Source organism: Chrysochloris asiatica, unplaced genomic scaffold, assembly GCF_000296735.1.
Source record: "Chrysochloris asiatica unplaced genomic scaffold, ChrAsi1.0 scaffold00128, whole genome shotgun sequence".
NCBI lineage: Eukaryota > Metazoa > Chordata > Mammalia > Afrosoricida > Chrysochloridae > Chrysochloris > Chrysochloris asiatica.
Genome location: NW_006408646.1, coordinates 9,548,770 through 9,563,631, shown reverse-complemented (window position 1 = coordinate 9,563,631; position 14,862 = coordinate 9,548,770). Strand labels below are relative to the sequence as shown.

The 14,862-nt window shown below is 43.6% G+C and overlaps 1 protein-coding gene across 3 annotated transcripts in view; it reads right to left on the bottom strand.

The window, feature by feature from the left end:
- The window catches only part of SLC5A1 (solute carrier family 5 (sodium/glucose cotransporter), member 1), a 64,987-nt gene that overhangs the window by 26,729 nt on the left and 23,396 nt on the right, over positions 1-14,862 (bottom strand). For all 3 annotated transcript variants that reach the window (XM_006869288.1, XM_006869289.1, XM_006869290.1), the window contains exons 3-5: positions 8,444-8,548; positions 7,722-7,781; positions 6,103-6,207 (exon numbers count right to left, since the gene is read on the bottom strand). In XM_006869288.1, coding sequence (XP_006869350.1) covers positions 6,103-6,207; positions 7,722-7,781; positions 8,444-8,548 — 270 coding nt within the window. The remainder of the gene's footprint in view (positions 1-6,102; positions 6,208-7,721; positions 7,782-8,443; positions 8,549-14,862) is intronic.

Here is a 14,862-nt window from a genome sequence, read left to right as displayed (position 1 = left end):
CATCCAGCTAATATGAAGTGAAGGGAGACACACAAGAACATTCAAATGTGCAGACAGTACCCATTCGACCTTGCTTTGATGGATTGATAGTCAGAACTCGAATAAAGATGATAAAGAAATGTGATAAAGGAAACAAGTATAAATTACTACAATTTGATTAACTTGACCTATGCTTAGGATGTAATAGCTCAGAATACCAACTGAGAGGGAAGGAATCTTCACATCAAGGATCAAATCTATCCCCTCTGTATACAGGGATGATGTTATTGTTGTTGTTAAGTGTCATCGAGTCGGGTCCGACTCATAGCAACCCTGTATAGGGTTTCCTAGGAGCTATTGGTGAGCTTGAACCACTGACCTTATGGTTCAAATGGCTTTGCAGTCTGGTGCATTAACCCACAGCACCACACTAGGGATGATAAGGACAGGTAATTTAGACAATGGCTACCTAAAATGGGGTGGGAGGAGCTATAAAGGCACGAAATGGCTGGCTTACAATTTTTCAACAGGAAACATTGTTTCAGAGTGTGCAGGGGAAGGTAGAATCCCCACTAAATAGTTTTCAGCTTGGCTAGACAGGTCTGGTAAAAGGAGATGGAAATAAGATTCTTATGATTCAGCAGTGAGTAATTGTTATCATGACTAATTGTGATTGTCACAACTGTAATGGTAGAAGTTTTGTAACATAAAGACAGGAGTAGCTAATCTTACAGTCCAGGAACAGAGGACCCTATGACCATCAAGGGAGAGGAGCATAGGTGGAATGTGGGATCCTATCCAGAGCAGCAAGCGACACCAGAGATGGAGGTAGAGATGATGACATGGAGAGATAGAGCAGCTGGACTCTAGACTCATGGAAAGAGAAAGGCTGTGTGCTGGCAGCCAGAAGGCAGGCTTGCAGAATATGTCCTTGGGTTGTTGTTTTTTTAATGATTATATATTCCTGAGTGGTTTTGTGTACATCAAAAACCAAAAACAAACAGAGGAACTAGAAGCAAATATTGTTGAATGGTGATGCATGGAGGAGATTGTAATCATTGCAATGAAATTAAATACGATAGGATGAGTGCAAAACTTATGTTCTCCCACATAAACTGTCACTCAACTCACAATAAAAGCTTTAAAAAAAAAAAAGCAAAGCTTGTACTGTTCCTACAAAGTTGCTATAAAAATTTATTACAGTTATGATGTGATAAGAGTCCCCAGGAAATGCACACAGGGACATACAGTAATCACGTATAATTCATAAAATCTGAACATTTATCTCAAGTGATTTTGCACATTTGAATAAAACACCTGAGGCCAGGAAACTATAAAACAGACTGCTTCTCAGAGCTTGATAAGGCAATGTGTTTGGGAGATCCTGTAAAATTCAGTTCATGGGAATCAATTATGTGTGGGTGTCAGAGCCTAGAAGCAGCCATGCCAGGGGCTGGGTTCTGTACCTGGAAGGTCTTTCTTTACTTTCTCTCTCCAGCAATCACATACCCGCTGCATCTCTACCTCTTCCCCAAGCAGAGGCATATCTGAGGTCTGGCAGGTGCAGCGCATGCCCTGGGAGCAACTTGAAGGGGAGTGCCACTGAGCAGTTTCTATAAACCATCACAGTTTCCATCAACAACTGCGAGAGTTTCCATCATTCAGCAACTTAAAGCGAATACTTTAAGCTGTTGAGAGCCATTATGGGTCAAGAAGGAGTCCTGGTGTGGTGCTGTAGGATAAGCACTGGACTGCTAATCATGAGTTCAGTGATTCAAACCCACCAGCTGTTCCTCGGAAACTCTATACAGGGTCGCTATGAATCAGAATCAGCTCGATAGAAGTGGGGTATGGGGGAAGGCAGACTGCAAGATCTTGCTAAGTAGAGAAAGAGAAGAAACTGAAGCAACTCCTTTGAGACCATCAGAGATCAGTTTTCACCCATGAAAGGAAGAACGAGTACAGTGTGTGTCAAGAGTGGAACCAGGCTCCATAAGGTTTTCAATGGTGGATTTTTCAGAAATAGGTCGCCAGGCCATTCTTCCAACGTGTCCCTGGTAGATTCAAACCACAGCCTTTAGGTTAGTAGCAGAGCACCTAACCATTTGCACCACTCACCACCCAGGGACTCTTTGAGGTAGCGTTTATGTTTTTAAAGATTTCATCTTCTATGACCCATGGTGAGACTGAAACCAGACAAATTTGCAAAGATAAAACCTTGCCAATCTTCACCCTTCCCTGGTCCTCTTCTACGCCTCGATGCCCCTCCTTCACACCCTTCATAGTGATATTCTCACCTCACAGTTCTCTCCAGTTCTGCTCTCAAAACTCATCTATGTTGTGAATTTCCTTTACTGACTGACTACCTTCTATGTGCCCAGGAGACATGAAAGATTTCTAAGACGAGGGGACACAGTGCCAAAAGACTTGGATTGAGTGTCAGAAAACCTGCTTCTTATCCTCGATCTGGTATTGCTAAGCCTCACCAAGACCCCTTCCTCTCTGCAGACCTCAGTTTCTCCATCAGTAAAATGAGAGCATAGACAAGATAGTCTATTGCATTCTACCATCTGAAAATTTCATCCCATCCAAGTGTAGCGCAGAATTGTGAGAACACAGAGTTTGGGTTCTGATTCTGATTCCCCATATACTTGCTGTGTGACCTGGGGTGAGTTTCCTACCTTCTCTGAGACTCTGTTGTTTTCCATCTGTGAAGTGGAACTTTATGAGAATTGGAAATGATAAAGGTAAAACTCCTAGTGAAGGTGCTGACACTAAATAAAGGGGGGCTATCATCCTTCCTGGGGTGGCGCTGTAGCATCAGAACTGGGCTGTGAACCACTAGGTCGGTCGTTCAAACCCACCAGCTGCTCCTTGGAAACTCTGTGCAGACAGGGTCATTATGACCTGTCAGAACTGACGTGACAGCACTTAACTGCAACAACAATCATCCTTCTTGGAGTCCTGGTGTACTGGGCTGTTAACCTCAAGGTCAGCAGTTCAAATCCACCAGCTGCTCCTCAGAAACCCTATAAATGGTCCGTATGAGTCAGAACAGACTCAACGGCACTTAGCAACAACAATCATCCTTTTTGGAGTCTTGGCATAGTGTTGTAGGATAAGCACTGGACTACTAACTGCAAGGTCAGTGGTCAAACCCACCAAGTCACTTCTTGGAAACCCTGTATAGGGTCATTATGAGTCTGAAGCAGCTCTGTGGCACACAATGACAACATCCTTTTGGCAGTCCCTGGATGATACAAATGGTTCATGCACTCAGCTGCTAACTGAAATGTTGGAGGTTTCAGTCCACCCAAAGGCCTCTGAAGAAAGGTCTGATGTTCTATTTCCAAAATCTCAGCCACTGAAAACTCTATGGAGCTCTAATGTGACATGCATGGGGTCACTACCACGCAGGGTTGACTCTGTGGCAGCTGGTTTACTGGATTGACCCTTATGCTTTATTCAAGGCCTCACTGGCCCTCGGAAGCAAGTGGACCAGGTATAACACTGAGCAGAAATGATACAGGGAGGGAACAATCGATATCATCTATGATTAAAAAACAAAATTCAGAAAAAGCTGACCTGGCATGTCAGGGGATGGTCTCCATCAGGGTAGAGCTAAAAGAGGCAGCCCCTTGACTTGTGGACTCCCAAGTTTAAAGTGGTTTAATCAGTAACCTAGAAAAGAGGTGACTTAGAAGGGAGGGAGCAAGGCTGGGCACTCGTTTCATTTATATGACTGCCCCTACTTCAGCTCTGAGGGCAAAGAGTGCCCGTTCCATGGCAACTGCAGTCAACAGACTTCCACTCATTTGAACTGTGGACTTGGAGAAGACTTACTTCCAAGCCAGGGGAGCCAGTGCCCTGCCCTTCTCACAGCTGAGCTAGGAAAGGATCCTTCCTCAGTCTCCCGTGACCACATGTCTAACCTCCCCACCCTCCCTTCTCCACATTTCCCAGGGCTTGCCACTCAAGTTTGTACACACGTCTCTAATGAAATTAGACTAGAAAGTCCAGGGATTTTATTTTGTAATAAAAACCTGAACTGAAGGAGAGGAGGGGAAGGTCATGACATTTGCAGAGAAAGCATAAAGGAAGTCAGGTAGGGGTAGTAGCAAAGACAGTCAAGACACTGGGTTTTGACCCCAATTCCAAAACCACATCTCATCTGTCCTGTGAAGAACAGCATGTTTTCACTGCAAGTGAATGCAAAACCATTCATTCACTTTAGCACCTCATGCTGGGATGTGCAAAACAGAATGAATTTACACTCCTGTCTCATACAATACACAACAACTAACTCAAAAGCTCAACTCCAAAACTGTTTTTGTTGTTATGTGTCATGGAGTCGGTTCCAACTCATAGTGACCCTGTTACAGGGTTTCCAAGGCTGTAAATCTTTACAAGAGCAGAAAGCCTCATCTTTCTCCCGCAGAACAGCTGGAAGTTTTGAACTGCTGACCTTGCAGTTTGCAGCCTGATTCATAACCACTACGCTACAAAACTAAAACACTATAAACTTATTAAACTAAACTTTAAGAGCTGAAATGATAAAACTCCTCATAACTTTGGATTTGGCAATGAATTCTTTCCCCCTACTCCCAATGGTTTGGGATATCTGTTGTATTTTTTGTTGTTGCTTTATTTATACCATCAAGAAGAATTAGCTTGGACACATTTGAGGAAGAACTGTGAAGTAAAGATACAAGATTTGCTCCAGCAGGTCAGCTAAGAGTTCTGCCCAAGGATGATCAATGGATCCCCAGCAATCCCTGAGAAATCTCAGCTCTACAAATTGGAGCCTGCAGCTGCAGTCTGGTAGAAGGAGCAGTTTCAATGGTAAGAGTAATGGTCAGTATCAGTTCATCCTACTGTGGTGGCTTACATGCTGCAGTGATGCTAAGGTCTACACCACAAGTATTTCAGATGCGAGGAGGGTCGCCCACGGTGGAGAGATTTCAGTAGGACATCCAGAGAAAGAGGGCTTGGTGATCTACTTCCAAAACTTAGCCAGTGAAAACCCTATGGACCACAACAGACTGGGAGGCACACAAAATACACGAGGGTCACCACGATAGATTCAAAGACAGCAACAATCACAAAGCTGTTGCAAAACTGGACAGAGTTTCATCCTGCTGTACCTGGCGTTGCCATGAGTTGAAGTTGACTCAATGGCAAACTAACAATAATAGTTGTTGGGTTTGGAGAGAACAAAAATCCCCAAGAAGATTAACGACTAAAGACCCAGAGAGATGATTCTAAGAACATACATGGAGTCTGGGTTCTACTTGGGATTCAGGATCCTGAGCAAGGATCTCATCCCTGGGAATTCCATTTCTCTGTCCATAAAAGAAGATCGTGGGGCTCCACCAGACAACCTCTGAGGTCCTTTCAAGAGTTGGCACTGACTATCTATGTTTAGGAGTCCTGGTGTAGTGCTGTGGGTTAATGCACTAGACTGCAAAGTCAGTTTGAATTGCAAGGGCAACTGTTCAAGCTCACCAGCCACTCCTTGGAAACCCTATAAGGGGTCACTATGGGTTAGAAACAACTCAATGGCACTTAAAAACAACAACAATCTATGTTTAAGTACTTCAGAATGACACATGGAGTCAGATTCTGACCCTAAAAGACACAAAGATTTATGGGTACCTCTAAAGTCTGTGTCAACCCTTGTTGTTGCTGTTGTGTGCCATGGAGTTGGTTCTGACTCATAGCGACCCTGGACAGGGTTTCCGAGGCTGTAAATCTTTACAGGAGCAGAAAGCCTCATCTTTCTCCTGCGGAACTGCTGGTAGTTTCAAACTGCTGATCTTGCGGTTCACAGCCCGATTCGTAACCACTATGCTACCAGAGCTCCTTGTGTCAACCCTTAGACATTCCTAACTCCCTTTTAATCTTCTACTGATCCTTCCTGAACCCATCTGTTTTCAACTGCACTATGTTAAGGATAAGGAGTTCCATGCGTTGGCTCTTTAATATGTGAAATAGGACTTTACCCCAGAGCAAGAAAGTCTAAGGTACCAAGTTAATAAAAATATGTAGAACTGCCTCTTGGTGGATCAGCATATGCTGGGGAGTGAGATGGCCAGAACTAAGTTCCCAGGGCAGCAGACTCACCGAGATCTTAGTGAAAATGTAGAGCAGCAGGGACAGGATAGAGAGGTAGACCTGGATTCGCTTGCCTCCAAACCGCTTCCTCAGGTACTCTGGCATCGTCACCACCTGCATAGGATACAAGGGAGTTCACTTCCAGCCAGAGAGACTGGAGGGCCCACAGAAAGCAGAGCCATGAGATCCACCCTGTCAGTAACCCCAGAGGTGTGACCAAGGATTCAGAAACTTGTTGGCCAGAGAAGTCTGCAAGTAGCCAGATAGCCCTGGTCTTCTAGCCTTTTGCCCATCTCAGTCCCACATGCCTTAACACTACAAAAGTAGCCGGTGTCATCCCAGTCCATAGAAGGTGTCCAATATATACCTGTTTTTGATAAACACATGACCAAGCATAATCAAGAGCAGGAAACGATATTTGAGGGGGCTTCAAAAAGTTCTTGGAAAAAATGGAATTAAAAGATCATGGAATTTTCCCACTAACCTTTTGAAGTCCCCTCAAATGTGTCTAAGAAGTTCTGATAGTGTTGTTGTTGTTGTTGTTGTTGTTAAGTGCCATCAACTCAGTTCCGACCCATAGCGACCCTGTAGAGGGTTTCCAAGGAGTGGCTTGTGAGTTTGAACTGCTGACCTTGTGGTTGAAAGCAACCTTGTAGTCCAGCGCATTAACCCACAGTACCACACCAGTGTAGTGGATTACTAATCAGGCTTCTAGCCTCAAGATAAGCAGTTAAAAACTACTAACCACTTCATGGAAGAAAGATGATGCTTTCTGCTCCTGCAAAGATTTACAGCCTTGGAAACCCTATACAGGGTCACTATGAGTGGGAACTGACTCCACAGCACATAACAACCATTTGTGTGTGTATATGTGTGTGTTACAGACATCATAATAGTGTAGGCATCTTCCCAGTGTACCAAACAAGGTACCAAGCCAGATATGCACTTCCTGTCTGCAGACAGGCTTTGCCAAGGACTGAAGAGACAAATCTGCCCAACTGTCCTCCCAGTCTTTTCTTCAGATTCAAACTATTCTTCCTGTCATTCTCCCTTAACCCTGTACCCATTGTTTCCTAGATCCAACATGTGTCCCTAGCAGTCTTTGAGCCTCTCGAAGATACAGAGTCAGCCCTGTGCTTCTTCTATGTTGCTTTTAGTACCTAATGCCTAGGCTTACACATCTCATGGAAGAGATGATGCTAAAGTTGTCTATGTACAATGCAGTACCGGCTGTGTACTCAGCAAACAAGGGCTACTGGTATGTATAAATGAAGAGGCAAAGACAGGCATTTATGTAGGAAAGACAGTGCAAGTGTGTGACAGTACCATGCAAGTACACACTGAGGGTGAGGGCTCAGGATACTTCAGAGTATACTCTGAAGAGAGGGGGCTTACTTAGGGGATTCCTAGAGGAACGCGTTATGAGCCTGGAATGAAAGGAACGTTCAGACCCAGGCTGAGAGCCTCTGTTTAATGCACCCAAGAGCTGGCAGGAACTTTATCCCTTGGGAGCAAGTCAGGCCACAGGCTCTCTGTCAATTATTCCACAGCCTTCATTGCCTTCTAGCAGGAACAAACTCATATATCATAATGGCCAACAGGAAATGGACTAGCTAGTACATACTTACCCCAGCCTTAATGTAAATGGGGACAAACACCCAGCCCAGCACAACTACCAAAATCAATGCCTGAAACCAAAAAAGAGGTGAAGTCAAACCAGGAAGAAACTTAAACCATCCCTACTGCATTGAGGGCCCAGCCCTACTTCACCCAGCACATACTCCTTCAGTTGCTCAGAACAATCATCCAGCATTTCCTCTTTGGGGCTCTAAGAACAATTCTCTCCAGAAACTGGAAAAGGACTTAGCTCTTTGAATAACCCATGGGAACCATTGGGCAACAGTGGAGGGGTGTCAGACCCTAGAAAGAACACTGAGTTTTGTGCCTCTTTTCTGTTAAATCTCATATAGAGATGTTTTAGTAATAATAATAGAAATGGTGATGTTGTTGTTGTGTGCAATCAAGTCGATTTTCTGGCACCCCAGGGTTGCCCTAGATCAGTTGTTTTCTCATGCTCCTCTAGTAGAAAGAGAACAGGACTCTGGGGTTCCTGAAACTGTGTGAGGTTGGTGCCAGACCAGGCAATGTTTCATTCTGTTGTGCCTTAGGGTCACTATGCATCGGTGCGGACTCAATGGCATCTGAGAACAACAGTGCCCTGAACCATCTGCATCCTGATGTGGCCCCCGAGGGTTCCCTAGTCCCTAAAGCTCCTGAGAGCACAGGCTGAGCTGGGTGAATGCTAAGACTTCTTTAGGCTCCAAGACACATTGGCTCTGATGCTACTCACATTCCATTCAAAGCCTCCAATGGCAATGCCTGCAGCCGCTCCTGTCCCTGCCAGTCCCACAAAGTGACCACTTCCGATGTTACTAGCGAAGAGAGAGGCTCCGATCTGAAAACACAAAGATGAAGTCAGGTGAGAACTCTGTGCTTGACCAGGACGCACAAGGTGAGACAGAGAGAGAAGAGACAAGGCAGCCACAAAAAGGACAAGGAAAGGGAGAACTGGCCAGGAACTTGACCCTGCTGGAGTCTGTCAGGGCCACTGGTTCAGAGGGCAAAGGTGGAACCTGCAAAAGGCAGTGGGATTACCCATGAATCCAATCATCTGTGCACCTACTGTGTGCCCAGCACAATTGCCAAGTATTGAAAAAGTATAAGTAAGACACAGGAAGCCCACTGATACTCCTCTGGAAGTTCTCCAAGAGGTTGTAGGCAGGGCCATGCCTTCCATCTTCATATCCTCCAGTGGACCTGGCTGAGGCCTTGCCCAACACAGGTTCTCAGCAAATGTGTATTGTTTTGATGGGAGGAATCATTAAAAAGGAAGCCTCTGAGCTTCTGTTAAGAAAGATTGGAAATTTTGGATATGGATACTGGTAATGGTTGAACAATATGGTTAACATAACTAAAGCCATGAATTGTACATATGAAGAATGTTGAGAAGGGAAATGATCGGTTACATCTATCATACTAAAAACAATAAAAGAAAGAAAATCTTTTTTTTTTTTTTTGCTGTAAAAGGAAGCTTTATTGTTTTCATTTGCTCCACGGCTTAGGAGAACAGAGGCTCCAGGGTGTTGACTCTGCTGCCTCTGGGGCTGGAAAGCAAGTTTCAGGCAAAAGGTACTCGGAGAGCAGGGGAAGGCTGAAAGGCCCTTCACAGGCTCCATAGGCTCTTCTTAGTCGTGCTTGAGAGTGAGCCTCTGACTGGGGACCCGCCATCATATGGAGGTTGGTCAAGTGGTCACCCATCTTCTTGATAATTTTCACCTCCTCATCAAGGAAATGTTGTTGTTGTTGTTATGTGCCGTGGAGTCAGTTCTGACTCATAGCAACCCTGTACAGGGTTTCTGAGGCTGTAAATCTTTACGGGAGCATAAAGCCTCCTCTTTCTTTTGCGGAACAGCTGGTAGTTTCGAACTGCTGACCTTGCAGCCCACAGCTCGATTTATAACCACTATGCTACCAGAGCTCCTTCGTCAAGGAAATGGTTCTCCAGAAAGTCACAGAGGTGGGGGTCTGTGTAGGTAGCACCCACAGCATGCAGACCCAGAAGAGACTGGTTCAGATTCTTCTCCAGGGCCAGGGTGGCTTCCATGGTGTCCAGGGTTCTTCCCGACTCATCTTGGGAGGGCTTCTGCATGTCCTGGAAGAGTGCACAACCACCACACTGGTTCTGCAGTTTCAAGAGATGCTCAGCACCCTCACACTTCTCCTTTGCCAACTCACGGAAGAAGTGTCCCACACCTTCCAAAGCCACATCATCGCGATAGAAATAGAAGCCCAAAGAGAGGTAGGTGTAAGAGGCCCACAGATGCAGATTAAGCAGACGGTTGACGCCGGCCTACATTCTGACGGATCTAAGAGCTCATGATTGGTCTAAAATTTGGAGCTAACTACACACACACACACATACACAGAAAAAAAAATGGTGTTTAGCTTGTCCCGGTAACGGAATGATCAAGAAGATGGTCCCGGAGAAGAGATTACACCTAAAGAAGTTGTTAGAGGTGGTCCGAGGCTGGAAGTAGGGGAGTCCCCGGATCTGTTCCATCCAAACACTGTTGAAGCAAGACACAGATCTCCGGGACCGCAGCGCAAACTTGAAAATCAATTTTTTAAAATGGAAGCCTCTGGATCTCAGTCCTTCCTTGCCAAACAAAGGACAGGCAGGGGCAGAGCAGATGACTCCCAGTGACTCCTGGGATTAGTAACAAGAGATTATATTATAACAATAATTCTCTATACCTATATAAAGGTTTTGTATTTTACAAAGGTCCTAGAAGCCTATCCCACAAACATACAGAAAACATTGTATTTCATAAGGCACACATGTCTAAATGTATAGATTAGAGGACAGGTGGTAGGACATATATTAAATACCCAAGAGTAGAGACATGGAAAGCCAATGAAGAATGGGAGGAAAGGAGAAAGTACAAGAGCATGATCTTGCACTGACCAGTGATGGGATCATGCAATCAACTCAATTGCATCTGAGTTTCAAAAGGACTCCAGTAAGTTCTAGAATCCTTTCAGACCCAAGAATATAGAACAAAGGTAATTTAAAAAAACAAAAACCTCACTGTTATCAAGTTGATTCTAACTCATACCGATCTTATATAAAGTTTCCAGGACTGCAAATCTTGATAGGAGTAGATAGCCTCATCTGCCTCCCACAGAACAGCTGGTGGATTTGAACCACTGATCTTTTTGGTCAGCAACCAAGTGCTTTAATCATTGCACACCAGAGCTCCCAGCCACTATAACTTCTGCTTAGCCCCCCAATACACGATCCACAGTGCCACCAAGAGAAGGTATATTGTTGTCAAGTGCCGTCCAGTCGGTTCCAACTCATAGCAACCTTGTATAGGGCTTCTGAGGAGTGGCTGGTGAATTTGAACCACTGACCCTGCAGCTCAAACAACCTTGCAGTCCAGTGCATTATCCCACAGTGCTACAACAGGAGAAGGTATAGACGAAGGACTCCAGGAGAAGGTATAGAAGCATTTAATAAGACTGGAGTAGGAGAAGACATGTGCAGAGCTGGGGTATGTTTTAGGAATAAAGTCAAAAAGCCTTGTTGATAGATTGCTCTTGTTGGCTCCATCAAGTTGACCCTTGATTCATGGACATCCATGCACAATGGAATGAAATAATGTCCAGTCCCATGATTGATTGGGAATTGAGCCATTGTGACCCACAGGATTTTTACTGTCTGGTTTTCAGAAGTCCATCACCAGGTCTTTCTTCCTAGTCCATCTTAGTCTATCAGCTACATGGAAACCTGTGCAGCTTCATTGTTGTTGTTAAGTGCTGTAGAGTTGGTCCCAATTCATAGTAACCCTGTATAGGGTTTCTGGGGAGCAGCTGGTGAATTTGAACCACCAACCTTGCAGTTCAGTGCATTATCCCACAATGCCACACCAGGCCTCCTTTAATGGGGATAACAGTCACTTTTTTAAAAAATTTCATTATGGTTGAATATATATAGCCAAGAAAATGCCATTACAACCATTAACAGCTTACTTTTCTTTCTGCATGTGGCCTACATGTCCTGACCCATCTTTTCATCCATCACCTCTAATTTGATAAACTATTAAGCTTAATGTTGTATTATTAATGTTATAATTAGCAGCAATGATTAACAGCATTAGATTAATCTTAAATTCAAGACATCCTCTCCTTCTACCCCTCACTGGACACTGGACTTTAAGCAGGCCTAGATTCAACATCTGAGTAGGGAATGGAATGAGGACCAGGAGTGCTTTGGTGATACCAGAATTTCCTGGTCCAAGGTTCCATTCCTATGTATATGGGGCATCTTGAACTCCCTCCATCTACCCCATGGCCTGCACAAAATTGTTTGCCAAGATCTTGACTCGGCCTCCGCACTGCCATATGTATCTAGTGCTTTCTATATCATCCTAATCATTATCTCTGCCAGTCTATTTCAATAGACTTCTAACTGATCTCTTACCTTTTCCTCCTATAAGCCACCCTACACCCAAATGACCAGTGAACTCCAGAAGTACAACTCAAATTATGTTCCTTCTCTCCTGAGAGGTTCTCCCTGAACCCCAAGTGGGGACTGTCAAGGGAACCTCCTGACAGGCTTAAAGAAATAGTCCTCAGCAATCAGAAATATATCAAGATTACTTTCCCCTTGTGCAACATGGGTTTAGGACTAGAATTTTGAATCCTTATGTGGTCTCTTACTACTTTCTGGGTTGTTATACTATCTTTGAGCCTCCATCTTCTTTCATGAAAGGGTTAAGATTACTAATCAATAACGATTGACACTCAACTGATCTTCAGTCAGTATCCTTTCTCTCCTCTCTCTTCCCAAGAGATAATATGTCACCCTCAAGAGAGTTCAAGGGAGCTACAATAGCCACCTTTGCCTTTATCACCCACACACCCCTACCAGGTTTTACCACTGATCCTGTCCTCACAAGAGCTCATTAACAATATTTTCATCAACCTGGCTTTCCAAATACTCTCTGTTCACTCCTCACTCATGTTCTTGCCCATTTGGGAATTATGCCCCATGCAGGGAATGACCCAATAACATAAATCACCTTGCCCTCTCTAATTTCCTACTACATTCCTCTGTATGCAGGATTTTAGTCTTCATCCAGATTTCCCTAGATTGACCCCACTTAGACGAATTTCTTTCCAAGTCTTCCTCATCCCCTAATAGGGCTCAAGGTGCCATTACAAGTACTTAAAATATTTTTACTGACACCTTTGCTCTTCAATACTTTATATATATATATATATATAATACAATTGTTGTTAAGTACCATCGAGTCAGTTCCAACTCATACTGACCCTGTATAGGGTTTCCAAAGAGCAGCTGGTGTGTTTGAACTGTCAACCTTGTGGTTAGCAGTCCAGTGCTTATCCTACAGCACCACAGGACTCCATGTCTACGTTGATAGAAACATAATCAAATTAAACAGTGGTTATATTTGGAAGAGAAAATAATGAGTGTTTCTTTATATGCTTTTCCAAGTTTTCCACAATGAGTTTGTCCCATTTTATAACCAGAACACAATTTTCTAAAGCCTTTAACACTAACAATTCTGGAGTTGTCCCAGATTTGCTTGCAGAGGTTGAGAGATGAGAGAGTGCATGCAGGGAACTGATGTCTTAGTTTTGGGGTGGACGTAGGAAAAGGCATGTCAAAAGCTAGTTTCTTAGCCATGCTCATCTGATATTGTTGTTATTGTTAAGTGCCAGGGAGTCTGCTCCAACTCATAGCGACCCTACATAGGGTTTCTGAGGAGCAGCTGGTGGCTTTGAAATGCTGACCTTGTAGTTAGTAGTCTAATGCTTATACTAAAGCGTCACACCACAACTCCGAATATATTTTATTCATGGAAAGAGAAAAATGCAGCATTCCTGAGTGGGTTCAAACCACCAACCTTCCTGTTAACAACGGAAAGTGCAAACCAATTGTGCCACAGAGACTTTGGTTATCTGATATTGGTCCTAGACTTATCTTGGAAATGATTAGGTCAACTTTGTCATTTTCAGAGGGAAAAAAATGAATATTCCAGAAGAAGAAAGTGATTCATGTTTATACATTAAGTTTATCTTTTCTTCCACACCCTAAAAAAAGTAAGACAGTATATTTAAACCGAGGTCCCAGGAGTGAAGAATTGCCCAGGGCAATGGCCAACTGTGAGTGTCATTCTGTCATCCCAATCAAAAGGCGCTAACAGATTTGAAAAAGTCGTCTGAATCAGTAATCTTGCTTTAAAGTGTGGGCCTCCCTCCCTTCTCCCTTTTCTCTTCTCTCTTTTTCCTTTTTTTTAAAGTTTTTATTGTGAATTGAGTGAAAATTTACAGGGCAAATCATCAGTTTTACATTCAACAAATCATATACTTTGTTTCATTACAATGATTATAATCCCCTCCATGTACCATCAGTTAACAGTATTTCTCTCTATTCATTTTAGCTCTTTTTTTTAACACTTAAGCACATATAATAATTTACATCACCAAAGGGCACATTCTGCAAGTCTGCCTCCTGGCTGCCAGCTCATAGTCCCTCTCTTCCCATGAATTTAGAGTCCTCAGCTGCTCCCTCTCTCCATGTCCCCATCTCTGCCTCCTTCTTTGGTGTTGCTACTTCTCTGGATAAGGTCCCACATTCCGCTTTTGCTCTTCTCCTTGATGGTCCTAGGGTCCTCTGTTTCTGGACCATAAGATTAACTACTCCCTCATTTTTGTTACAAAACTTCTACCTTTACAATTGTGACAGTCACAATTAGTCATGATAACAATTATTCACTATTGAATCATAAGAATCTTATCTCCATCTCTTTTTACCAGACCCAGCTACACAAGATGAAAATAATTCAGTAGGGACTCTATCTTCCCCCACATACTCTTAAACTAAACTCCCTCTTGAAAACGTGTAGGCCGGTCACTTCGTCCCTTTATTGCCCCTCATTTTAGGTAGCCAATGTCTAAGTTGCCCATCCCTATCTGCCCTGTATACAGAAGGGATAGCATTGATACTTGATATGAAGACTCCTTCCCTCTCTGTTGGTATTTAGAGCTACTATCTCCATGAGTATAGGTCAAGTTCATCAAATTGTAGCAATTTATCTTCATTTCCTTTATCAAAAATTGTTATTTTGTTTTTTATCTCTCTCTAGTCAAGTTCTGATTATCATGCCTTTGAGGCTAGGT